The 26,569-nt window shown below is 41.1% G+C and overlaps 1 protein-coding gene and 1 long non-coding RNA gene across 4 annotated transcripts in view; one reads left to right on the top strand and one right to left on the bottom strand.

The window, feature by feature from the left end:
• Window positions 1-26,569, top strand: part of SEMA3A (semaphorin 3A) — a 482,660-nt gene that overhangs the window by 260,270 nt on the left and 195,821 nt on the right. For 2 of the 3 annotated variants that reach the window (XM_051853017.2, XM_051853018.2), the window contains exon 3: window positions 14,255-14,448. In XM_051853017.2, coding sequence (XP_051708977.2) covers window positions 14,337-14,448 — 112 coding nt within the window. In that variant the 5' untranslated portion in view covers window positions 14,255-14,336. Of the gene's footprint in view, window positions 1-13,635; window positions 14,449-26,569 lie in introns of those variants that run through there. The other variant, XM_070059438.1, reaches the window with a different exon arrangement.
• LOC138845816 (uncharacterized) lies at window positions 8,639-11,631 on the bottom strand. Its single transcript, XR_011382994.1, has 3 exons — window positions 11,498-11,631; window positions 10,972-11,410; window positions 8,639-9,882 (listed from the first exon to the last, which is right to left on the bottom strand). It is a non-coding gene; the product is annotated as an uncharacterized lncRNA (long non-coding RNA).

Raw genomic sequence — 26,569 nt, forward strand, 5'->3', positions numbered from 1 at the left:
ACTTTTGGAGGCAGCAGATGATGGCTCAAGTACTCGAGTCCCTACCAATCACAGGGGAGACTTGCATGGAGTTCCTGGCTCCTAGGCTCCACCTGGCACAGCCGTTGCAAGCATCTGGGGAGTGGACCAGAGGATAGAAAACTGATCCTTCCCTCCCTCCTTCCCTCCCTCCTTCCTATCCTCCTCTCCTCTCTCTCCTCTCCTCTCCTCTCCTCTCCTCTCCTCTCCTCTCCTCTCCTCTCCTCTCTCATTCTCCCTCCCTCTCTTTTTCAAATTAGTAAAAATAAATTAATAAATTTTAAAAGCCACATAACATGAATAGAATCACTAAGGATATGTTATAGAATGCCTTTCTCAGGTTTGCAATTTCATTCCAGCATCTATGCAGGTGTATGCAACAAAACAGAGTTCTGAAATCGGTTTCATCTCCACTGTACATGAATTAAAATGCTACAAGCAAAAGAATATTTAAACATGCAAATATCCATTACAAAGAAATGAAATTTCCTGATACTTAAAATTGAATCAAGCACAAATAGACTATTAGTCTATTTGTTGTAAAATAATGTACTATGTGGTTGTTGATTTCTTTCAGAGAACTAGAAGCACATAATATCTACTTCTTTTAAAGAGATTCAGATGATAGTATTTATCTTTAAATGAATTCTCAGTGAAGTAATCAGAAACCTGCACTTCTCTGTATCCTAAGAGTCTGATTTCTGAAAATAGCTTTTATCCCTCATTTCCAAGACTGAAATCTGAGAGTAATTCTTCTGAATAAGGAAATGGATCAAAGCCAACAGTTCCACTCCTACTTATGATGCCAAAAATCACACACAAATTTGTATCATTCAAGGGAGGAGAGAAATATTTTATGACACATTATTGGAAACTACCTCAACTTGACTAAATAAATACTTTTAAAAAGACAAGGGTAATTATCCTTGCCTCTGTTTTCGAGTTGACAATTAAATGGCATCCAGGAGCTTGTCGCTCTGTACTTCTAGAGCGGTAGTCTTCACGTTGATTCTCCAGCTCCGTGTCAAATCCTTGATGGCAGGGAATGTGTTTGTTCTTCTGGGATTCTTACAATTTTAGTATAGTAGCTGGCTGTATGTGTAAGCAAGGACATATACAGGCACAAGTATGCATGTATAAATGTGTGTGCACATATATGCCCTGTACAAATGTGTGTGTATATGTGCATAAGTACATATGTAAAATACACGAGACAAAAGTGCTTTATAATCTTGGGAGGAGAAACAGTGACGTAACTGCCGTCTCCTCACTGTCTCGCTGTTTTACGGTCCTCATTACCCATTCGGCCTTATTCTCTGGTAGCCATGTTCATTTATTGTAGAGTAATTGAAGGGAAACCCGCCTCCCACACCAGCAGCCCCGTTAACCTCCTGGGGGAAGGGAGACACATTTTCCCCACACCTACTTACACAGGAAAAACGGCTTACCTCTTAAATTTTATAACACCTGATTTTTAGCTTATGGGTCAGAGACCTGGGCAAAATGAAAGCCATTTATGTCAAAGCTATACCTAATGAAATTATTATGTAAGACTATTTCACCACCTTACTACAGAACACTTTTCTACAGACATAGTAAGTTCTGCAGCAAAACATCATATTCATCATGGCCCTTGTCAGCATTCCTTTTTAAAACAATGAGCAAATGAGCATCGCCCAGTGTTTAGAATTCTGGGAGTTGTTTTTCCGACCTGTCCTGGTGGGCCCGGGGATACGCAGAATGCGATGAATCGGGTTCTGCCAGAATGGCAGAGTCCTTCGGAAAACCTTCAGAACGCCTTTCCGCTCCCACTTTTGCTGTGGATCTGAATATAGCAGTTTTGACAGCCAGCTTTGTCTTGGCTGCCAGCCGCATCCTGCATCTCCCAGGAGCCTCGACAATGGTCAGGAAGTCATTCACTCACATTTATTGGGGACCCATTGTGTGAGGGGAATTGTGCTAGGACCCTCACAGGAAACTGCACGTGAGCCCCACCATTGAAGAGGCCCCTTCCCCAGAGCCCTGCGACAAGACAAACATGTTCATAAAATGTGCGCTTCCCCAACAGCCGGATAGAGATCAGCGTGCCCCAAACACAATGGGAATGCACAGAGCCCTAACTCCGAGGACGTGGTGAGCATTGTAGGGGCACACTTAGGAACAGAGAGAGTTAAGGCAGGGGCATTTACTGTCATGGCACAGACAGAAAAATGCATCATATCCATTATTTACTGTAGGCAGCGACTCCTTTTTACAGTTGAATGAGGAAGAACTGTAGAAAGTAGTGCAAACCCATATCACGAAGACACAGAAAACAGAGCAGCAACAGCAAACAGGGAAAGTCCTTGAGAGTAAATTAAAGTTGTCTTAGTTTCTACAATAAACCAAGCTTTTACAAACTCACTGAAGTGAAACGTTGCCCCCTTTTCCTTTTTTTTTTTTTTTCTAATACTTTTAAGATACACATTTACCGTGGAGACCTTAACATTGAACTGAATCGGAATGGGAAGAAAGCCACAGCGTCAATCATGTAATTTTTATGCAATGTAACTGAGATGGTACGAGGCGAAGGAAACGTGCTGCAGCTTTTGGGGGTGGCAGGCAGCCCGCACTGTGAGATACCCAAGTGCCACATCCCGCATCGGTTAAACGAACCCAATCGGCTCTGTTGTCGGCAGCAGGTCCTTTTTTCCATCCCTGCACTCCGGTCTCAAAGTAGATGAAGCCTTCGGTTTGTTTAAAGTTTAATATGATTATTCCTATAAAATCATTAGTGACATTTGAACCACTTTCTGATAGGCTTGATTTGCTAGGACATGAAGTGGCTTCCTATGTTGACTGAACTGACATTTGAAAAACACCCTGAACGCACATGAAGTATGGCGTTTCTGAAGGGTATAACGGGATGAACTTCTAAAATTCTATATGGGGTCATAGAAGATGATTCTTTTTTAAGTCCAGTTAATCCCACTACGTATGGGCAATACATCTAGAAAGTTCTGCCATGTGCTGATGCTTAAGCCTAGAAATTATAATTCTATTAAGATTGTACTAGTTGTATTTTCACACTGAGTACTGTTCTGAGATTTCTGTCAAGTATGAGAAAACAATACGAACACAAATTATTTTGTAGGCTATGTCCAACTATTCATCGTATGACCCTAAATGATACTTAGTATCCACTTGTAGGTATAAGAAACTGTCCCAAGAGAGTTGTCTGATATTAATCATTGTGCTTTAGCGGATATGTTTTCATATCTTTAAGGTAAAGGTAAAGACGGGTGTTTCTGCTGAAACTGTTATAGTAAAAACTCCACCAGGATGGAGAATTAACTTATTTACCAGCCATCAGGAATCCCTAGCGTTCTGAAAACAGCATGACACAAAACGTGTTGAACAGTTAAAATACTAAAGAGTGCTGTTAACCTAAGAGACGTAATGACTTGGAATATAAATAGTAGCAGGAGATATTCCCATAATAATTGTACAGGTGTTTCACCTGTTGACCTTAACTTCTCTGTTTCCCAAAGTTAAGCATGATACTTATCTGGGAAAATAATTTTCTCTAAGACATAAATATTAACTCGTGAAGCTTGCAAGTTAGGTTATTAAAACCTACTCGCATGTTGAGGATTTAGGACTAGTAATGGGTCTTCTAATAATTTAAGGCTTGATTTACCATAAAAGATACCATTCTTTCTATACAGACGGTGCAAGCCGTGAAAGATGGAAGATCTCGGGCTCACATCTGGCCAAGTGAGTCACCAGCACCTTGTTAAGTGGTGAAATGCGGCTCTGCTTCCAACCGCAGCTGCCGGCAGTTGTGGGGCTGATTAGCGAGGCCACCTCATGCTTGTTAGTCTAAGTCCCGGTTTCTCTGCCGACCACTGCCCTCCCTCCTCTTCCCATGTTGCTTTGTGTCATCTGGCTCTTCCTGGCTCGACCTGCTGCACTGGGCATGGACATTTGGTGTACATACAAGAACATCTGCTAAGTGATGCCTAAGGACAACTTGTCCTACCAGGCCATCAGTGGCAGGGCTGAGCCTGCCTTGTTTGTGTTGAACATTTGTAGCCTGCTACAGTGGTGCTCAAGGGGCTTTCTCATACTTCTCTTGAAGGGCGTTTCAGAATCCCTGGTTCATCTGCCTGCTACCCGCATCCCGCCTATTAACTTGATGCCCAGAGACTGGGGACTCTGCGGCTGTAGAATCCAAGGTGTACAGCGTCCACAGGGTGTCCTTGTGTCTGGCCGGACAACGGTGACCTCTGAGGACAGATGGAGTGATCAGCTGTGTTTCTAGACAAAGAAAACTTAAATGATACACTGACCTTGTGATTTAAACCTCAGCATCCAGTCTCACAGGATACCTGCATTTTCACAATTTGTGATGCCTTCCTTTCGGGGGATTCCATAACCACCACTCTTAATTGTTTAAATATAAAGAGGGTGGAATGTAGTGCCATTTAGAAATGTGATTAACCTCTATGTTAGCAATATACTGTGATTGTTTTCAGATTGTAGTAAGTCTGAAAAGGGAATCTTTAAGTTCAAATATAGACATAAAACTTTATAAAAGTAATGATAATGGCAAAACAATGACTTTTCTGTCATTGTTAAAGGAGAGACCAAACATTTGTTATAAGTACAATATGGTTCCCTGAGAAGCATTCCACAGGACAAAGTGGGACTCTGTCTAATGCTATGGTCTACACAAGAATGTAAAAAACTCATATAATTATGTCTGTGAAGAAATCATCACTACCACGCTATTTAGTAAAATTGGGATTTTTCTGGAGCATTTCTTAACTATCTAGCACACATTTCCCCTGGCTCTTTAATTAATTAATTAATCCGTTAGTTAATAAGTGAAGTTTCACTCCGTGCCAAATGCTATCCTGAGCACTGACAATAATGACAAAAATAATTTCTGTTCTCTCTGAGATTAGAGTCTTCTGAGGAAATTAATTATGATATAAATCTATAACAGATACATGCTCTCAGCACCATAGAAACATAGGAGAGGAAGCTCCCAGAATACTTGCAAACCACTGTGAAAAATTAAACAAGGCTTTTCTCTTTTGTATAAAGCAATCCTATATCCTGTGTCCCTAATGCAAAGTCCTGATATAGGCCGATTAGCTTTAAGGGGATACAATAACCTATAATCATGAGTAATCCAACAAAATATGTAGACAATCTGTCATCAGCTAGAATTTTCCACACTAATCCAGAAGATAGCACTAGAAGGAATGAAAACAAACAGAGGAACTGATGCAAAGGATATAGCTGTAGAGATGCATAAAAAATAAAGCACACACCAGGCCAAAATAAATACAGAAAGATTTATAGATGCTTACTATTACTTTCAGTTTAAAAAACAGAACAGATAAACTGGTATTAGGTCACTTTTTATAGGAATATATATCACCATCCACAAAAATTATAATTTGTTTTGCAAGTGAAAATGACTGGCATTGGGGAAAATCTCAAGATTTAGAAGAATGAATAGGCAGATATAAAAGAATGTAGGAAATGTGATGGTGAAATGTTCTCAAAGCGTTTGAATTTGAGTGCAAAGAGTGTACCTATAATTGTGTCTTTGGGGGCGGGTGTTTGGCCTGGCAGGGAAGGTACTGCTTGGGACACCGGCATCCCATGTCACAGTGCTTGGGTTTGAGTTCTGGCTCTGAGCCAGGTTCTAGCGTCCTGCTAGTGGGCACTCTGGAAGGCCGCAGGTGACAGCTCAGGTAGCCTGGTTCCTGCTACCCACGTACAGGCCTGGATTGAGTTCTCAGCCCTTGGCCTTTCCATCGGGGGCGTTTGGGCAGGGAATCAGTGGATGGGATTTCTCCGTCTGCCAGACTCCCCTTCTGTCTCCCTGATTCTCAAATAACTAATTAAATAATTTTTAAAGATTTATTTATTCATTTGAAATGCAGAATGACGCAGAAATGAGGGAGAGATGGAGAGACACCTAACCACTGGTTTACTCCCCAGGTGACCACAAAAACCAGGCCTGGATCAGGCCAAAGCCAGGATCTAGAGTCTCCATCCCAGTCTCCCACAGGGGTGACAGGCGCCCAAGTACTTGGACCTTCCCAGGGCACCTGGAGGGAGCTGGGTCAGAAGTGGAGTGGCCAGGACTTGAAGGGGTGCTTGTATACAGGATGCCCGGGTCACAGACAGCAGCGTAACTTGCTGCACAACAGTGCTGGCCCCTAAATAAAACATTTTTAGATAAAATATTCTCCATAGAAATAAAATTAAATTGTGCCTCTGGAAACTGAGTTAGAAGCACATGGATGTACACTGTGGCACAGATTACAAACTTACATTGACAACCTAAGAAGTGGACTACCAATGTACCTTGATCCTTCAGCCTCGGTCCTGTGTGTTTGGCCTTTTGACTTAGTAGAACTAAAGCAGGTTCCTTAGCATTATTAAATCTACAGTGATTATTTTCAAAATGACAACCAGGAGCCAGTGTTGTGGTGTGGCAGGTTAAGATGCCGTCTGGGATTCTGTCATCCCTTATGGATGCAATTTTGAGTCCCGGCTACTGCACTTCCCATCCAGCTCACTGCTAATGGCCTGGTAAAAGCAGCAGAAGATGATCCAAGTGCTATGCCTGTGGTAGAACTGGAAGAAGCTCCTGGCTCCTGGTTTTGGCCTGACCCAGCCATGACCATTGTGGCCATTTGGGGAGTGAGCCAACAGATGGAAGATCTACCCTCCCCCTGTAGCTCTGACTTTCAAAATAAACAAATCAAGAAATAAACCTTCAAAATTAGACCACCAAAATATCTGATACTTTAATTGACATAAATGATGTATTTACTGTTGTATAATATACCATACTGATGCTTATATCCAGGTTAGAGTTAACAGCTGCCTTACCTCACAGTGTTTGTTTTGTAGTAACAGCTCGTTACATCTGCTATCTCAGCATTTCTCAGGAATAGATTAATAACTACAGTCACCATGTTGCACAATTTTATCAAAAACATCAAACGTTGAGGCTAACATTGTGACACAGCAGTTTAAGGCACCACATGACATGAGCATCCCGTATCAGTGCCCTGGTTCGAGTCCTGACTGCTCTGATTCTGATCCAGCTTCCTGCTAATGCCCCTGGAAAGGCACAGGTGATGGCCAAAATCCCTGGGCTCCTGCCACCCACTGGGAGACCCAGGTGGAGTTAGGTTCCTGGCTTCAGCCTCATCCAGCCCTGGGTTCTGTGGTCATTCCAGGAGTAAACCAGTGAACACAAGGTCTCTCTCTCTCTTTCCCTGTCTCTCTGCTGCTCTGTCTTAAATCAATCAATCAATAAATAAATAAATAGTACTTTCATAAAATCAGCTTTCATTTCTACCAAATTATATTGTGACAGATATACTCATTTAAAATCATACATACAAAAAACCCTAGTTTTTTCCTTGTGTGTATTCTTTGATAAAGCTTTAGTTGAGTCAACAGAGTTAAAAACTGGGTCTTTGGCTCCAGAAACAGTTTACAAAACTCAGATATTTAGAGGTCTTTATAGTGTTTTAATTCACTAGAGTCATGTGTCAACTTAAAAAAAAAACAAGGATAATCACATTGTCATTTAAGTCCTCAGGTCAAACCCTTTCAACTTGGATCTGTAATCTAAGGAGATGCAAAGCTAAACATATTGGATCGATTTCGCTTTCCCTTGATATAGCAAAAAAGAAAATGAATTTATGTTGATTGATTTTTCAAAGAGATGAATCCTATGGCTATACTCTAAGGAGAAACGGGAAATAGAATTTTCCACACAAATCATTGTTCATAATAACAAATGTTAACTAATAAGCAAAACATTTCCTAAGCTCCCCCATAAGGTGGCAGCTGCTTTGGTAGCCAAGACAGTGAAATGAAACCTGGAATATCATTCTATGCTCAGATCAGAAAACAAAAAAAGGGGGTTGCATGAAGTGGGGCAAAGGCTGTTTTACACTTTTTTCTGCCTAACTCTGGCAATTTGGAGAAATCTGTGCCCTAGCGAAACAGAATGCACTGTAGTTTTTCAGTCCCCGTCCGCCAACGGTTGGTTTTGCCATTGTCATAAACCCTTTGGAGGAGCTTTAATTGTGGGTTTCAGCATCCCTATTGCCTGTCGGAATCAGCTCCAAACTGTTCAAAAGCGTTTAAAATAAAGACCGCAGGTCTCTTCCTGCAACGTGGGGCTGTGCTAGCTGCAAGTGAGGTGCCCCAGTCTTTGTCGCGGGTCACAAAGGGAGCCGTGCGTCGGCTCTGGCTGAGTCAGACCTGAAGGGACCCTTTCAACAACGTCGCCTGCTCTCTTCACTTTGTTTACTTAGCACGTCTTATTTATTCGTCCAGCCAGAAGGTGTGTGCCACACCTTTACTGAAAGCAAATAACTAATAACCTCATAACGTGCAACACTCATAAACCAACCTGCTCACTCCATTTGTATTCCACCAGTGCCTCGCTTTTTCCTCCTCACTGCCTGGCCTGTGCTGATGAGAACTAACAATGGGATTTTTGTCTCACTTGAAAACTTTCTTGTTCAATTTGAGTTGAGGTGGAGATACTGACTTAAATGAAAGCACACACCCATACACATGGAACAGGTACTTTTTGGTGTTTTTTTTTTTTTTTTAATACATTAAGATTCAAGAACATGGCATTCACTCATCAGGTAATCTAATAGAGGAGCTGTAGTGATGATAAACTCCTTTAACAGAAATGAAACAGAGAAAATGCTACCTTGAAAACATTTGTCAAATGGTGAAAAATATGATAGATTTAAGAAGACAAAAGAAAAAACTAGATCATAGAAGTGATAAATCATGTTCCCGTAACTGGATGTTAGCCACTTTGGCAACTTGGAAACTAACCCTGACTCAGAATGTTCCGTGCATCCCTTCTCTCGTCTCTCTCTTCCATTCCCCTCTCAAACTTACCTAACAAAATCCACCTTCTTACTCCATTCATCAAACTGTCAAGGAAAGCTCGCCAATGAAAGACTTTCTCTAAGTTTCTGGAAACCTTGTTTGTCTAGGGTTTTCTTAAACTCTGCAGCCACAAATAATGTGCCTATTTGATTGTCTTCATTGATTTAATATTTATCTCTTCAATTCATCTGAAAAACACGGAGTCTTTCATTTTGAGTCCCACAAGTATCATGAGCATTGATGTCGCAGGAGAAAATACTTTTTTCAAACTGTTGGGCCGTTGCTGTGATATACTGGGTAAAGCCACCGCCTGCAGTGCCGGCATCCCATACAGGCGCCAGTTCGAGTCCGGGCTGCTCCACTTCTGATCTGGCTCTCTGTTGTACCATGGGAAAACAGTAGAAGATGGCCCAAGTCCTTGGTCCCTTGCACCCAGCTGGAGTCCCAGAAGAAGCTCCTGGCTTCGGATTGGCTCAGCTCCAGCTGTTGTGGCCATCTGGGGAATGAACCAATGGATGGAAGACCTCTCTCTCTCTCTCTCTCTTCCACTACCTCTCTGTAACTCTGCCTTTCAAATAAAATGAATAAATCTTAAAAAAATTACTGCTTTCAACAACTTGGAAAAAAAGTATTAAAAAACAAAGAAAACAAACAAACAAACAGTTACAAATTCAGCCCAGAGGAGGGACCAGATTTTGGCTGAAATCTCTGTTCATGGATGGGGAGCCAGCAGCTACCGGTTCTGGACCCCGGATTCCCCTTGCATGTGACCAGTTCTTTCTCAACTCAGGCTTTCCCAGGTTGCTCACAGTAAACGCAGTCATAGGAATCGGACTGTGACAAGTTTAACTTAATTTCTGAAACTTGGCTTTCAACCTGCCACCCGCAGTTTCCATGGATGATGGTAGTAGTTTTAAATAGCTGTCGTTTGGGAATAGAACAAACACTACATCAGCTATTTAGTGTTTCCAATTAATACGATGTCTTCTGAACTTGTAAAGAATTTTTTCAGCCACACAATTTTCCACACAATTTGGGGGAAAAAAAGAAGAAGGTTCAAATTCCCTGGTACAGAAAAGCTCTCATTAAAGATGAACCCCCAGCATGAGACTCAGAGCAGGAGCGAGTGTTGGCCATAATTCTGTGGATCGTGCCCTTTCTCCAGCCCTTGAAGGAAGAGCATAACAGGATGCAACAGATGGTGGGCAGAAATTAATACATGTTGTTTTATGTGACTCAATCGAAAAACACCTTGGGAAGAGTACTGAAATTTGTTTATTTTTTAGCATTGGTTTCCTTCTTGGTGTCATTACTTAGGAGAGCTGATTAACCAGCTCATTTTGAAATTCATGACTCAGTCATTTCCTTTAAGGCGCTCCTCGACTTTGGCAGATGTGCACAACTTGGGGGCAGTTCCTCTGCTTATGATGAACTGGGGTGGAGGGTGAGGGCGGGAAGTTCACCTCGACAAAGCACCCCCGAATATCAGGAATATTTTATCCACTAATTTTGCTTTATATTCTTTCATATACAAATAGGAGGAGAGTTAAGTGTTTTTACCTAATACAGACAAATTATATATATATATTTTTATATATATATAATATATATATTTGACATATTTTATATATATATATTTTTATATATATTATATATATATATATAATTTGGGAGAGTATGTAGCACCATCTTACAAACTGGAAAAACAATTTCTGTTCTTAAACACTTCTGCTATCCCAGTTTGTTTCATAATAACACAACAGAGAGAGTAAGCGTTTAAACATGTGCACATCGATTTCATTTAAAAAAATAAACACAGTGGTTTCATCCAACACATGGCGATACGATCAAAATATCTTCCATGGAGAAAGACTAACATGTCTCTTCGACATGGCTGTATAGGTCTTCCTTGCAAAGCAAGAGCTAACTAACTTGTGTGAGGCTGGAAGTGTGGCTTCTCTGGAAAACCAAGTACACCACCTGAAAAGTTAGCACCCCTGACAACCATACCCATCGTCTCCACGGGCAGCGGGTGAGCTAAGTCGCAGATGTATCTGGCAGAAATGTGTACAGCGGCATGATCCGTTCCAGCACCTGCTCCAGCTTGACTCTGTGGCAGGAGTCAATCACAGTTGGAAACCTGAAATGTTAGAAGACAGTGGGAGCTCAGTGGCAGGGAGAGTTAATTATAGGGCCTGATGCGGAGTGTGGAGGAGAAAAGCATGGGAAGGAGGCTGTTTTAGAGCAGAAACAGGGGATTTCACTTGTTCCTCAACTAAGACACGGCGTGACAAGGCAAGGCATGGCTCTGCCTTCCAAGAAGTAGTAGATGACACACTGCAGTCGCTGCTATGGTGGCAAAGGCTGGAGCCGGGATCGTTCCAGGCCTCGGGCCGCTGGTTCTGAGTAAGCCGTAATTCTTGGAGTAGATAAAATCCACCTTTCACACCTGCAGGCAGAGTGGATGAGGTTCTGATAAACATCCATACGGTCCACCCTTACCTGGCTTCTGCTTCAGATGACAAAAAAGACTTACATTGGATCACCGCCCCAGTGTTCATGAGAGTTGAAAAAGAGAAACCAATCTGAACCTTAACTGAAGTCCAACCAGAGACCAGAAGAGTCCAAATACTCGTGGTTTTCTGGCCTGCAGCTTCACTTATCTCTCTCTCTAAGTCACAGTTCAAATATCTATGCATGACTGAACTTTGTTATTATTTAAGAATTTAATCAGCCTACAAGTTATGTTGATCTTACGAGTTTCCTACTTTTAATTTTTTATCTTAAGAAAGTCTGCAGAAAAGCAAATATCAATGTGAATCTACAGAATTTTCAAACCTTTGATAGAAACACACACACACAAAAATCACTAAAATTTTGGAGGGTAGGAAAAATGTCAAATGTAAATACATGGATCAGAGTTTTAAAAATAATGTGTGTATGTAAATGTGGGGGAATCTGCACCACCAAATTCCAGGCATCAACAGTAATTTAAATTATTTGTTTTATGAAATGAAATAATTCTGGCCTGATTTTGTGGTTCAAAATCTGGATTGAATGTTCCCCCACCCCAGGGAGTCAGTTCTGAGCCTCTCTTGTCTAGAATTCACTGGCGGCCTTTTACTTTTCCTGGGACGTCTCAAATGGTTCAGGATTATACAGGTGAAATGGATATACTCCTAAATAAATTTATCCCACTTAGTTTTGACAAAAATAAACTCACCTATTTTTAGGTAACTAGCCTACGAAATACAGCGTAAGATATTTAAAATATGCTTCAAGTGAACACGGTGACACAATTCAGAGCAGTCAGACTAATCAGATGTGATACTTCAATAGGATAATTCACTGGCCCGGTCCCCTGAATAATCCCAGAGTGACAGGAATTGCTCTGTGGAGTGCGTTTCTATAGAGAGCAAGCCCTGGCAGACAGACAGGCCTCTTGTCATCAGGAGCCCTAATCCACTGCCCAGGGCATGAAAAGTGCTCAGGATAACAAGTGTGCGAATCACAAAAATCAACATGATTTTTGGATTTTATTTTCTTAACAATGCTGACTAATCAATAGGCTTGCGGAAACTGACAAATACAATAAGACCCCCTTGTTGACGAATCAATCTCCCTCCCCGTTCCCCAGGGTCCCCTTTAAATCCTCTGGAACCTCCTCCACCCTCCCATACCCCCCCTTCCCACTGACACACAAGGGGGCGGGGGCTGGAGACACCGCTCTTTATTGGCCTGGGGATTTTAAGTAAGAAACACTGTGATGACAGCGCTTGGATGGTTTTTCAAATAATTTTTTTAATTGTCAGACTCTCCTTGGGGGTTGCGGAGGTTGGGGTGGGGGCTGGGGGCGTGGTGGGGCGTGGTGGGAAGGGTAGGGCAGGAGGGTTGGAGAGTAAGGAAGGAAAGGAATGTTCTGTTAACTTTTGTACGGCTTAGGGCAGAAGGAAAAGGACAGAAAATGCAGCTGGCACCCACAACACGCCTAATTCCCAAAGACCTGTGGGTGTCTGTGTGAGACAGTGCCTGTGTCCCTTAGCAGAGTCAGGGGAAAACCTCTACCAGCTCACGGAGACGCAGAGACCTTTTTATCTCGGTCCCTGACACTCAGCAGGGACTTTTGTGAACTTTGTCATCTTTCCCTGCCCCTGGAGCCAAAGCTAGGGAAGTGGTTTTAATTAATGAGATGTGATGCATTAAAAATGTTAGCCAGAGCATTCCAGAAGCCCGAAAACCATAGATGTTGTTCAATTTTGAGTATCCTTTTGAGAATCCCCTGTTGTAATTTATAATTCTCAGCGGACCTATATGTGTCTTGAACTGATTGTTGAAATGGGCTTTACTAGGAATTTCTCCTGCTGAAATTGCAGTGGGGCAGGAGAGTGGGGGTGGGGGTGGGGGGAGCCCACTTAGTTTGTTGAGAAGAGGGTAAGAACTCTTACAAGGCTTTAAAGCCCTCCGTGGTGAAGTTATATTGACACACACACACACAGACACACACACACACCGTGCAAGTTCCCCAGGATTGTAATAACGAGCATGCATTGTAAATTATGTAGGTAGCCAAATTCCGATTTTTTTAAAAAAAAAATCACAATTGCACCCCAAAATGGCTATAAAACCACGCTTGCCTTGGGAAGTGAATTTATAGCTCCATGCCTTTCGCAGGCACGCCGGAGGGCTCAGCTCCCGGCTCTCATCTCGAGGAGATGTTTTTTGCATGTGTTGTGTGACAGGAGGAAGGGGAGTGGGCTGACTCGCCGTTCCCCCATTGTCAGCCGCTCCGGCAGTGCGGGGAAAACCTGCCTGTGGGCTCTGTGTCATCGCCCTCTGCGTGTGCACGGCGAAGTCCGCGCTGCTGCTCGCAGTCCTCCCTCTCCCCCTTCCTCGCTCGCTCTCTCCCTCTCTCTCTCTCTCTCTCTCTCTCTCTCTGCTTCCCTTTCATTCCGCTTCCCCGGAGCCGGCTGAAGCAGGGAGCAGGATTAGAGTGCGCCACTGGCTATCAGAGGAGCGGAGATAAAAGGACGGCTCCCTGAGCACCACTGCCTGCCGCAGCCCCGGGAATCTCTCTCTCTCTCTCTCTCTCTCTCTCTCTCTCTCTGCACACAACAGTTGTGCCTCATTATCCGGTGCCTGGCTTTTTTTTTTTTTTTTTTTTTTTTTTTTTTTGAGGGTTTGAAGTTTCTGAGCTCCACTGACGGCTGCAGAAGAGGAGGCGTGAGTGTTGCCATGAGGTCCTGATGGTCCGCCTTTATGAATGAAACTCACCTCAATCACCTGTTACCTCCAGTTTCCAGATTGTTGGAACTTCTCTGGCCGCACAATACAGGAAGGAGGACGGAAGGCAGCACAGGACCCGCGGCGGCTGCAGCATGGGCTGGTGCACCGGGCTGGTCTGTCTGCTCTGGGGAGCGTTACTCACGGCGAGAGCAAACTATCAAAATGGCAAGAACAACGTGCCGAGGCTGAAATTGTCCTACAAAGGTAAATCCTCGCTTTTCCATTGAATTGCCTGGCTTTGTGATGCTGCCCCCCTCCCCAACGCGCACACACACACACACACACACACCTCATTCCTTGAACTCCCCGCAGCCCAGCCATTAAACCTTCAGTTTAACCTGGGAGACCTGTGTGATTATGCATATCTTTCTGAGATGGTTTCAGCACTTTTGTAACAAGCAAGTCTCCTCTTAGATATATGACAATTTAAAGGCAAACAAAGAACATTTAATCACATTTGCAGAGCGGAGAAGAGCTACACGCCCGGGACATACTGATCCGTGTATCTCATGAGCCTGTCTTCTGTTCTGTTGATTTTTCTGACTTTGCTGTAGTTATTATTTTTTTTTTTTAGAAAATAGTAAAGCAAAGCTGGTCTCTTTGTAGACATGCACGCCTCACCTAGAATAATTGCTATGATGAATTGTATTTTCTCCATTTTAGACACTAAATGGTTAATCAGCATCATGAATATTCAGTTTGTTCAAATCTGACAATCAGATGCTTAACATAAGCGTGGATCCTGGTTTGCCAAGAGAATATAAACTGGAGAGAACAGACTAGTTTTTCCACAGTGTGTTATGATTGTACGAAAGACTGTGTATGCTGGTGATTGGTGTCAGCTAGCCTTTGAAACATAATGTTATTTAATTCCATATGTACTTCAGTGAGAACTGCAGAGGTCTTACACCGGCTGCACAGCCACTTGGGTGAACTCTGAAAAAAGTATACATTTAAAAGAGAAAGAAACAAACCTGCTGGAGCACGTGGTATTTTATCTGGCTACAGTTTCCTGTATCTGCTTGCTCTTTAAGTGAGGAATTTTGAGCAAATTCGAGTTTGATGCTTGTGTAGGTAGATTTTATAGATAGACGTGTAAAGTTATGCTGATTCTAAAATGATGTGCATAACTTTTGGTGGCAGAAAACATTTGTAGAACTGAGGCATTATGTAAAATGGAGCCGAAGATTAAACTGTTTTAGCTCAAGTAGTTTTACTCCCTGAGGTGCTGATTTCTTAAGTTTCTCAGATTTCTAGAATGGAAGGGGGCAGTAAAAGCTTCAATTATGCTCCATTTTGAGGCTGTGGAGTAAGAGAAAACTACTCACTGCTTCTGTCGAGATGTCTGTCTCACGCCAGAAAACACTCCTGAATTCTCACACGTGGGGGAGCAGCTCTTTCTGAGTGTCCTGGTGTGAATGAGGATCTCACAGAGGAAAGAGGGATGTAATTTTCACACTTTGAGTTAGAAAATTAAACACCTTTTAAGTGGGTTTCTTTGGATTTAATATGCAGATAAAATACATTCACTTGGAAAAATATGTATTTTTGATATCATGTCTTCTTAGGTATCAAAGAATAAGATTTTAAACAGTAAGTTATTGCAATTATCCTTATAAGTTTTGAGAAATCACACTCCTCTGTTAAGTATTTAATTAGAACTTTATCATAGTTCTATTTAATAACTAATTTACACCATTGTGTGTAATGTTGTAGCCTCTGGGTTTCTGTCAGGTTTTGTTTTCTATTGTCACTCCTTAAGAAAGTGCCAGCAAATAGTTCTGAGGCTGATGGTCCACTTTATCCAAGTTTAGGTCCTGGTGAGTAAGCTTTGCACAACTTCAGTTCTCAAAGACGTGAATGGCTACATGGTATAGTTGTAGATGAACAAGTTAGACAAAGTGAAGTCCATCTCAGACATCTACATTTGGATATATTTGAGTGCTAAATAAGTTGTAAAATGAAATAGAAATTGAAAGTGACGCTTCTTTATCTTGCAAGACTTCTAGTGCTACGGAAATATATTCCTGCTCATTTTAAAGGCTACACTTGTCATTTCTGTATGTTAAAAATCATGTAAATATAGCATGCAATTAAAATATCCCTCTATTGCATACACATATGTTAAACTTACGAGGCAAGCTGTATATATGGACAAGGTGCCTGTGTGTTGGCACTGTCATTATACGCATTTTTGAAAGCAATGGCATCCCTTAGAGTTATTCTGCTTTAAATTAAAAAAAACCACTCGACAGCTATGTAACAGTTCTATTCATAAACCTAGAGCTTGGCAATTGGGTCGAATAAACTGAGAAATGGACAACAGCAAGAAGAATAAAAGGAATTGTCCAAATAATTTTTCTTCCGTCCTTTCATTGATCTGTCATTACCTTTTGGTCTCTACATGCACACTTGTTTTACCAAAGCAAGTGCCTGGTGGCCAATTGTCAGTACTTTGTTTCTAAAGTCTAATAGGGATTTTTTTTTAGCTACTTATTTTTCCTCCTTAATTAGATGTCAAACACAGTTAAAACATCCACTGCATTGCCCTTAAAAATATTCCAGCTCGATTCATGAAGAGTTAAGTCCCTGCCAACCTTCATTTCCCATGGTCACTTAACTCCCTCCTCACTCAGGTTGCCAAGATGAAGTTTCAGGAAATCACTGTGCTTACTCTCTGCTTGTCATCTTGCCTGGTAGGAGATGAAAGCGATTTGATAGGTTAAATGAGAAAGAAAAAGAAGTCGAAACAAGAAGACAGCCTTTGTAGTGGAGGCACACACATATCTAATAAGGTACCTCTTGACTTTCTAGGAACAGGGAATTGAATAGATGTGTGCAGCACCATCTGGAGAAGTGATAATATTAGACAAATGGGGTATGCTAGCTTTTCCTCTGAACCAATCTGATTTAGAGTCCTCGTGGGGGAAGAAAATGTGAGAACTCTGTAAATCTCAGCAGTCACATAGAGACTATTCTAAACATTCACTCAGACGCATCTGCCTTCCTTAGCCACAGCAATACCTCTGCATGCTCAAATATTTCTTTTGACAATTAGCACATAACTGTTTACTTCCCCTACAGAACTAGTCAGGTCTGATTTTTCTCATGATATCCCAGACAGTCATATAATCTTCCATTTGGGATATGTGGTACAATGGAGTCTTCAGAGAAACCTATGTGAATCACAAGAAAAACACAGGCTTTGGATTTTAAACAAATGACAAATGTTCCATCATTCAACATAATGGGCTTTTCCAGGACACTGTGTTTTTTGGTTTTAGTGGAAAGCAAACATACACACAAGTCTAATATGATGGTGAGCCTATGAATCCAGAGGTTAAATCAATGATCTTAACCTTCCCTGCTTAGGGAGGACTTAGTAAACAGCACTGAACTAGTATACATCATCAAGGCTTTCTTTTCAGATTCCCTGAAGGTTGTTCCCCCCCACTAATGTCATGTTGTCTAATTATTCTAGGAGTAAGAATATCAGTTAAGTCGGCTCATTATACATGTATGTCTAACGCCAGATAATTTCCTATAATTAAGGATTCTGAAGTAAACTTTGCAAAAGTTGTTTCTTTTCTTTTTACTAAGTAAATTATCCCTTCAAAAACTAATTAACATGGATAGAGATTTACTAATTAAACTTGTGGACTTCAGTAACTTACTTTTTAATCAAAGCAGCATTTACATATATATGTATATGCACACACACACATATATATAAGTGTGTATATATACATATAAATACACCTGAATATATATATATATGAATGACACAAACTCATGTTGATATTTTATGGATAAGAAAAGTAATATTGGCAATCAATATGCAGTGAACTACAATAAAATTCTTTACAAATTAACTTGTTATTGGTTTATAATGACACTCATATTTTAAATTTTATACTTAAGCAGGCAGTGGTATGATTCTGTGAGTCTCATGGGAAGGATGTCTCAAGTATTCACATAGTATAGCATGAAAGTTGCCTTGTACTAGAAGTTTCCTCATAGGCAAAATGGAAGCTTTCCAGGAAAGGCAGTGGGAAGAGGACACATGCACACACACATGTTTACATAGTGCAGCAAAGTTCTGTATTATGTGCAAAGCCTGGCCTCAAATAGTCACTGCCTATCTGGCACCAGATTCGTAACTTGCTGATTCCTAGCCTCCTCCTCTCCAATTCCATTAACTTTATAATCATATTTTGATTCTGAAAACAAACATAAAATAAAACATTCAGTCATACATCTTGTGATCCAACACTGGTCAGATCAAATGAGGGTGAATGATGGTCTCCAATTTGTGGCTTCTGTACTTAAAGCAGCCAACCAGATTGGCTTTTGAAATAATCATTTGTACAATGTAGGCTTTAGCAAGTAGGAGAAATTCCAAGACTGTAAAAACATTCCATGCAAGCCAATAACTCACCAACTTTTAATAATAATATTCAGTCATTATTAGAGTTAAGTAAATCTGAATGCTGAATAGATCATTTTTTCCAATTCCAACTTTTTATGTTGTTTTTCTTCCTTCATGTGAGTTCCAAGACCCTACTACCCTCAGTGATAGAAAAGACTTAGATTCTTAGCCAAATAAATAGATGTAGAGACCTGTGATATCCAGTTTCCCTTTACCTTGAATTAATGATTTATATGTTCCTATTAACAAAAATGTATGTTAAACGTTGGCTGTAGAGGAAGTTGTGCTACATTGTGAATTACATTTTACATCATATTTTCAGACATGTGCTGTAAGAAATGTGTATTTTAAGGTTATTGTGAACTTTAAGGTATCCACAGGGAATTGTGTGGTTTAACCTCTCATCTCCAATTTTCTCATTTAAACTTCCATGACACCTCTATGTATCAAAGCTCCAAAATTCAAAATTCAAGTCAGGAGCATCCCAAAGCAAATTCACACTTCAATTTTTCTAAAATCTTCCAAATTTGAATTGATCAATACCTGAAAACTTTCATTTACAAAGTCACAGAAGTATATGACAGTGAGTTATGCATTAATGGAATAAGACCCTGCTCTTGCCAAACCTCTGTGAGGATAAATTTATGATACAGTCATCCATTGCTGCCAAGGTGGGGATAAAGTCTCCAAAATGCATGGTGCTATTGAGCCAAGTGTAATGCATGAAATTAGACCTTATTTTTAAGGGGCTAGCAATCATAAATGCTAATTGGAACAAGCATGAATGTCGGGGTGGCTGTTACCCCCTGCAGCATTCTAAGGTATAACTGAAAGGAATTACCATGATTTGCAGTTCTGTGCTTCCACTAATAGGTGGCACTAGCTATTTGTGACAGCACTTTCATTAGTTTACAGAGGGACAGGCTGCTAGGATAAATACAGAATAATGTGTGGGGGCCCATGCTTGGAGAAACTGGCAGAAGAATCATGCGATGGAACATGCCCAAAACAGAGGCATTAGGTAGGTGGGGACTTGTTCAAGATTTTACTGTATTCTTTGTGCGCACTTATTAGTTCGTGTTGACCCTGAAAAAGTATATGGATGTAAGTAAAAACCAAGAGTACATTGTCACTTAAATGAGACTCTATTTGTGAAATTGATCTACAGGATGTAAAACAAATAATGGATGAGATAGTCAGGCCAAACAATTAGAATAATTGAAGGGCCATATCATATGTTTTCACATTCATAGATGAGGAGTACTCAGCAAGTTCACAGAAAATGCGTATTATGGAAAACTTATGCATGGATTGAAAAATTGTTTGTCAAATAAGCAGCTTTTAATTCCATTTTCCCTGAACCTTTCAAAGTAATCATGTGTCATACACACACACACACACACACACACACACACCCCACACACACACATACTGAATCATAAAGTTTCTTATTAGGAATGAATTAGCTTGCCAATGGTATATTATTGACATAATCTATAATTGGAGAATAAAATCTGCACCAGTATCTAGCTAAAGAGCTAAAATAATGTTTAGAAAACCATGTTTGGTACATTTTTAAAAGAGTAACTTCTAATTTGTAGATGGTTTGGAATTATTATCATAGTTAAACATATGGAAGAATCAATACGTTCTATCTGACATAAATAAGTCTGAATGTCTCCAGCTACTATCTCCTTCCATTGCCAAGACATAAACATTGGTATAAATAGGGAATTCACACACTATTTCTACACAGTAACAAAGCTGGACTCTGTCAAACCCAGGATAAGAAAATATACAATTTATCCTTGAATTGTGGAATGAAGATAAGCAAAAATAAAATTCTGTTGATAAATATGAAGAATGATTTGGTCTTAGTATCTTCCACAAGCTTAGGATAAAACTTAAAGGGAACGCAAGTTTAGGGAGTCTTGTCATCTTGTGAAAAAGTAATTCAACCTGCATTTGTAGGCTTCCCTGGGTTGGAGAGATGTGCCATGGGGAAAAATGTTGCCGAAACCTTACAGTAACTGAACATGTCACAGTCGTAGACTTGGGGTAGATAAAACAGAACACCACCCACTCAAATTGTCACCAGCAGACCAAATGAAGGTTAGTAATATTTGACTATGTCAAGTAACTTCTTTAGTTATGAAACCACTTCTGTGACTCACCTTTGTTGTACCAGATTGGGAGGGTCTCAAGGCTAGTTACAGAAGTATAATTTTCATCTTTCTTTTCTCAATGGCTAAGCACTCACTCATTGCTGGATGGTTTTGTGCTATGTTTGACACACTTTGTGGTTTAAACACAAAATATACCTGCTAAAGAAATAAAATTCCTTGGAGATACAAAATAAGTTCATATTGATAATAAGTTCACATTTATAATGAATCGATTATGAGAAAATTGTACATGGCATCATTGTGGAGGGAGTAAACATACTGCTAGATACTGGGGCAAGAGAATGTCAGCTGAGACTTTAAGGAGCACATGCAGGACGCAGGCCAATGGCATCAGACCAACAGCACCTCCTTCCGAACCCAGCCTATTCCAGGACTGTGTTCTGTCCATGTCCGCCTGCAGGAAGGGATGGGAAGTATATGACGCATCATGTTGAGAGCCTCTTGGGAGTTGTTTCATTTCTCTGCAAATACCCTGATTTTCCTTACTCTCTTACTGAGTCGCAGTACTCACAGCCAGAAAAGAGAATGAAACCAAATAGTGACTGTGATCCCAAAAAATGCCTCATCCCTGGCCTCATCTTTTAGGAACGTTTGTGTGGAACAAGTCAGTCATAATGAATGAAGTTGAAAATATAATCATCGAACTATTTAACTTGCCAATTCCCCTAGTCCACTCTTTCAAGAGAACCCTGGCTCTGCTCTCTAACAACTTGATAAGGTTTGGCATTTCAGAGTCTTTCCTGCTTCCTCGCCTGCTTACCAAGAGCCGCCGTTGCTCATGGGCCTTTGAACTTTGTCCCCAAGTCAGCCTCCCTCTTGCCTTGGCCGCGTGCTCCACAGCCTGGCAGCACCACCTCCATCAATCCTTAGCCTCGCTGTCCAGCCTCCACTTGCACAGCAGAGTCGATGTGATAGAAAACACCCCAGAAATCTTTGCCAGGGTGTAAATCGATGGGATGTTTGTGAGCTGAGTTCTTCACCTCATACAATTGAGAGGGTGGACGAGGATAATAGACTAATCTCCTAGGGCCACATAAAGGTCTATAGATTGGTATTTAGGATATAAGTGAATTTGCAATGTAGGATAAAAAAAAAAATCTGTTTTAAGATCTGTTATTCTGGGCTGGCGCCACGGCTCAATAGGCTAATCCTCCACCTGCGGCGCCAGCACCCCAGGTTTTAGTCCTGGTCAGGGCGCCAGATTCTGTCCCGGTTGCCCCTCTTCCAGTCCAGCTCTCTGCTGTAGCCCGGGAGTGCAGTGGAGGATGGCCCAAGTGCTTGGGCCCTGCACCCGCATGGGAAACCAGGAGAAGCACCTGGCTCCTGGCTTCGGATCAGCACCGTGCGCTAGCCGCAGCGGCCATTGGGGGGTGAACCAACGGAAAAAGGAAGACCTTTCTCTCTGTCTCTCTCACTGTTCACTCTGCCTGTCAAAAAAAAAAAAAAAAAGATATGTTATTCTTGTGACAAGGTAGAAATATCAGGAGGGGACAATAGGACAACTACCAAGAGTATTTTTTCATAAAAATCACAGCTATTAAGTGCTAGTGAAAATGGGGATGGCTGAGTCCCAACCCTTAAGGCAAAGCTAAACCGAAGTTGTTGACACCTGAGCTCGAGTTCCAGGTATCCAAATGTGTGTGAGTCTTATAATATGTGTCATGAATCTTTAGTTCTTCATCTTCAGATTCAGAATCTCAGAATAAACTATCGTTATCATCCTTTTAGAATTAAATGAAAATACACCTCCATCAGTTCTGCAAACTTCAGTTACTTACAAAATCAGTTATCACTAATAAGCATTCACTTTTTAAGAATGTTTTTATTTATTTGAAAGAGAGAGTATGATATGGAGAGAGACAGGGAAGGAGGGAGAGAGAGAGAGAGAGCGAGAGAGCGCAAGAGAGAGCTCCCATCGGCTGGTTCACTCCCCAGATACCACAATATCTGTGACTGCAGAGAGCGCAAGAGAGAGCTCCCATCGGCTGGTTCACTCCCCAGATACCACAATATCTGTGACTGCACTGGGAAGAGAGCTGGCTGGAACACTGTCAAGGCCTTCTGTGTGAGCACCAGCAACCCAATTGTTTGAGCCATCACTGCTGCCTCCCAGAGCCTGAACTGGCAGAAGGCTGAAGGCAGGAGTTGGAGCTAGGACTTGGCCCTAGGCACTCCAATATGGAACAACTAGGCTGAATGCCTGACCCTATTGAGTGTTTGCTACTTGCATTCTCTGTGTAAGACGGATCCACTAAGCCTCATAAATCATCTGCCAGATTTCTTTATGAACAAATGGTATCTTGGATAATTGAAGTGAACATTGTAGATATCAGAGGAAGGCTTTGTAGCATGGAACCCGAGGAAGCCAGGCCTTGGAAGAGGAGAATATGAGAAGGCAAAAAGTAGAGAAGACTGGTAATCACTATGATTTCTAGGTAATTTTTTTTTTTTCAGGAAAACAGCAATGTGTGTTTTGTGCACTTAACAGAAACCTGCAGCAAAGCAACCTAGGAACTTCATGGAGTTAGTATGTGATTGTGCAGATTTGATGAAAAATGAGATTGAGAGGAACAAGAGGCACATATTTCTAAGGACTTTTCTGAGGTAGTCATAGAGTTGTTTGAGTGTATCTATCTTTTCTTTGGAGTTTGTCTATAGAGTATGTGAGCCAGACTTCTTTGTAATGGAGGGAAAAATTGACTTGGTTATCCAATGTGGAACATGCTGTTACTGTGGTTCCTTGAGATCATAAAATATACTGATTTAGAGTGTTCATTTCATCTTGTTTTCCTGATTATATCTTATCAGGAGTTTGATCATTCAGGATGTTATTCCAACTCACAAGAATAATTAGTTTCATAACAAACAGGGCAGTAAAATCTTGGAACATTTTATAATACTTTTCACGAAGTTGTAGGTTCATGATATCTTGCAACACAAATTGGGAATTGTCATAACAGTTTAATCCCTTGTACTTATAAAATTGTACACAGATGAAAAATACATAAATCTCTGTGCTAATATTTAGTGTGTTTGTATTTGTGTATATCTGTAATACTAAAATACATGTGAAGTTACACACTATTATTTTCCTACATCAAAATACATGTATTTGAGCATTATGGAAAGTGGAATGTCAAGCATTTAGAGTATGATGTTGGGGCAAAGATTATGGGGAAGGATCTCTCGCTCTCTGCTTGGTGTCAGGTCTTAGGTGGTTCGGATGGGCTCTGATGGTTCTGCGTGGCTGACCGTGTACTGCAGCGCACTGCTCTGGCTGAGTTCCTGGCTCATAGGCACTTCTACCTCAGAAAGTTGCCACAAATCTCTTCATCATCTTGGCTTCAGGACACACAGCACACTTAGCATCTTGCTTCCAAGAGTCCACATAATGTTCTCTCTTCCTGGGTGCAAAGTGTGATTGTGACACAGATTCCCCTAATACATTAGCCTTCCAAAATCTTCCCAGGTTTGAAATATATAACATTAAAAAAAAATTCTGATTCCTTCAACCTACCTTTTTCTTTGGGAGTACAAATCCCTATTCCATATCTTCTTGGTCTATTCAAATAAATCTCATTTCAGTCTACCTTTTGAAAGAAAATCCCATTAATTCTCCCTTAGAGCTATGGAGAAAAATTTACAGATCTCAAAAATAAAACTTCCTCCTGTTCCTCTTGGGAAGAGTTTCAGAACCTTCCAATTTTAGCTGATCGCTCTATAGGAGAGCAAACAAAATGGCAATACCTGAATTAGATAATCTCACCTCTTTACATTTTCCCTAAATTTACCCCTTCTTCTTTCTGGCTGACCACATTCAAGCAAGTTTCAGTGCTTTGTAGATTCTGCCTCTTGAGTCTGTCACTCACTTGCATCTTCCCCCTTCTCCCTCCCGGGTTAAGGTAGTCCTCTGACTTCACAGGACTTTATTGCAACAACTACCTGTAATTAGTGTCTCTTCCTTCTGCCATTTTTGACCACAGTTGTTTCTGAAATTCAACTCTAATTATGTCTTTCTCTTATTTAAAATTTCTGCTGACTCAAGCTCCAACTATTCAGTATGATTTCTAGGAATGATGAACCTACAGGAGCCCAGCAGTAGTGAGCACTCTTGAGAGGCCCTGCTAATGTTCACATATGAGGTGGTAACCACCTGTGTGAGGAGCATGGCAATGAACATGAGACTCAGTGAAAGTGTGGACAACTTAGTCGCAGTAAATAGTCGATTCTGGGTAAGAGGACCTGGAGAATTAGAGGACAGTGGGAGTTAAATTTCTGCATTGAAAGTGTGAGCTGGATTGGGAACTGGAAAGTGAAACCCTTTGTAGCCCAAACCACATCCTGAAGCTGTCTCCCCTTTCTGCATCACTGGCTTGTTGGGTTCATTTCTTTTTTTAAATTTTTATTTAATAAATATAAATTTCAAAAGTACAACTTCTGGATTATAGCGGGTTTTCCCCCCATAACCTCCCTCCCACCCACAAACCATCTCATCACCTACTCCCTCTTCCATCCCATTATTCATTAAGATTAGTTTTTAATTATCTTTATATACAGAAGGTCAACTTAGTATATACTACGTAAAGATTTCAACAGTTTGCACCCACACAGACACACAAAGTATAAAGTACTGTTTGAATACCAGTTTTACCGTTAATTCTCATAGTACAACACATCAAGGACAGAGGTCCTACATGGGGAGCAGGTGCACAATGACTCCGTTGTTGATTTAACAGTTGACACTCTTATGTATAACATCAATGATCAGTAGGGTTCATTTTGCACATCAGCAGGTCCTCCCATCCTCTGATGTTTACTAACAGCATCCTCTCTGATAAACTGCTACTTGAGTCCCTTTGTCAGCAGGGCCTTTGGAGAGACAGAGAGGCATAAAGCACAATATGGCATCTATTCTGCATGAAAGGGGAAAAAACTGACCAGGTGGGAGAGAAGTCAGCTACTGTCAGATGTTCACATCTCATCTGTTCTTGAACCAGCTTAGAAATCCCCAGTCTTGCGCCCAGGAGGCCCCCATTCAATACATCTTGCATTAAGTAGTTTAAGGGAGAGGTGAGGAGGTAGCTGGTATACGTTCATGAGAGAGGGCTCACAAGTGGAGGTGAGACCCTACATATGCAATAGATTTGATGATAAAATAGCTCAGGTGAATTTGAAGGCATGTAAAATGAATTGCTAAAATGGTTAGAAGAAGGATCTTCTAAAACTGCAGTAGCAGTTGAGATGAATAAATGATAGAGAAATTTCAAAGAGGAGTTACGGGATTTAACTTTAGCAAACTCATATGGACAATGAAACTTTTTAAGTTTATGTGAGTGACAATTCTTTAGGAATCCAGAAACCTGGGAGTTTGCCCTTAGTTTTTCAGTTACCTGAGTCATTTGTAAGTTCTTTTTATATTCATTTGCTCATTTATTTGAAAGAGAGAAATCTCTCTAGTGGTTCACTCCCCAAATGCCTACAAATGCTGGGAACTCAACACAGGTCTCCAACATAGGTAGCAAAGACGCAATTACTTGAGCCATCAGCTGCTGCCTCCCAAGGTCTGCATTAATAGGAAAGTAGAGTCAGCAGTGATCTGGTGATCTGGGGTTTGAGCCTGGGACTCTGATATCTGGGGGTGGGGGTGTCCCGAGCGCCTTCTTACCTGCTATGCCAAACGCCTTCCCCTGAATTACTGAGTCGTCGTCTG

The sequence above is a fragment of the Oryctolagus cuniculus genome, chromosome 16, assembly GCF_964237555.1.
Source record: "Oryctolagus cuniculus chromosome 16, mOryCun1.1, whole genome shotgun sequence".
Taxonomy (NCBI): Eukaryota; Metazoa; Chordata; class Mammalia; order Lagomorpha; family Leporidae; genus Oryctolagus; species Oryctolagus cuniculus.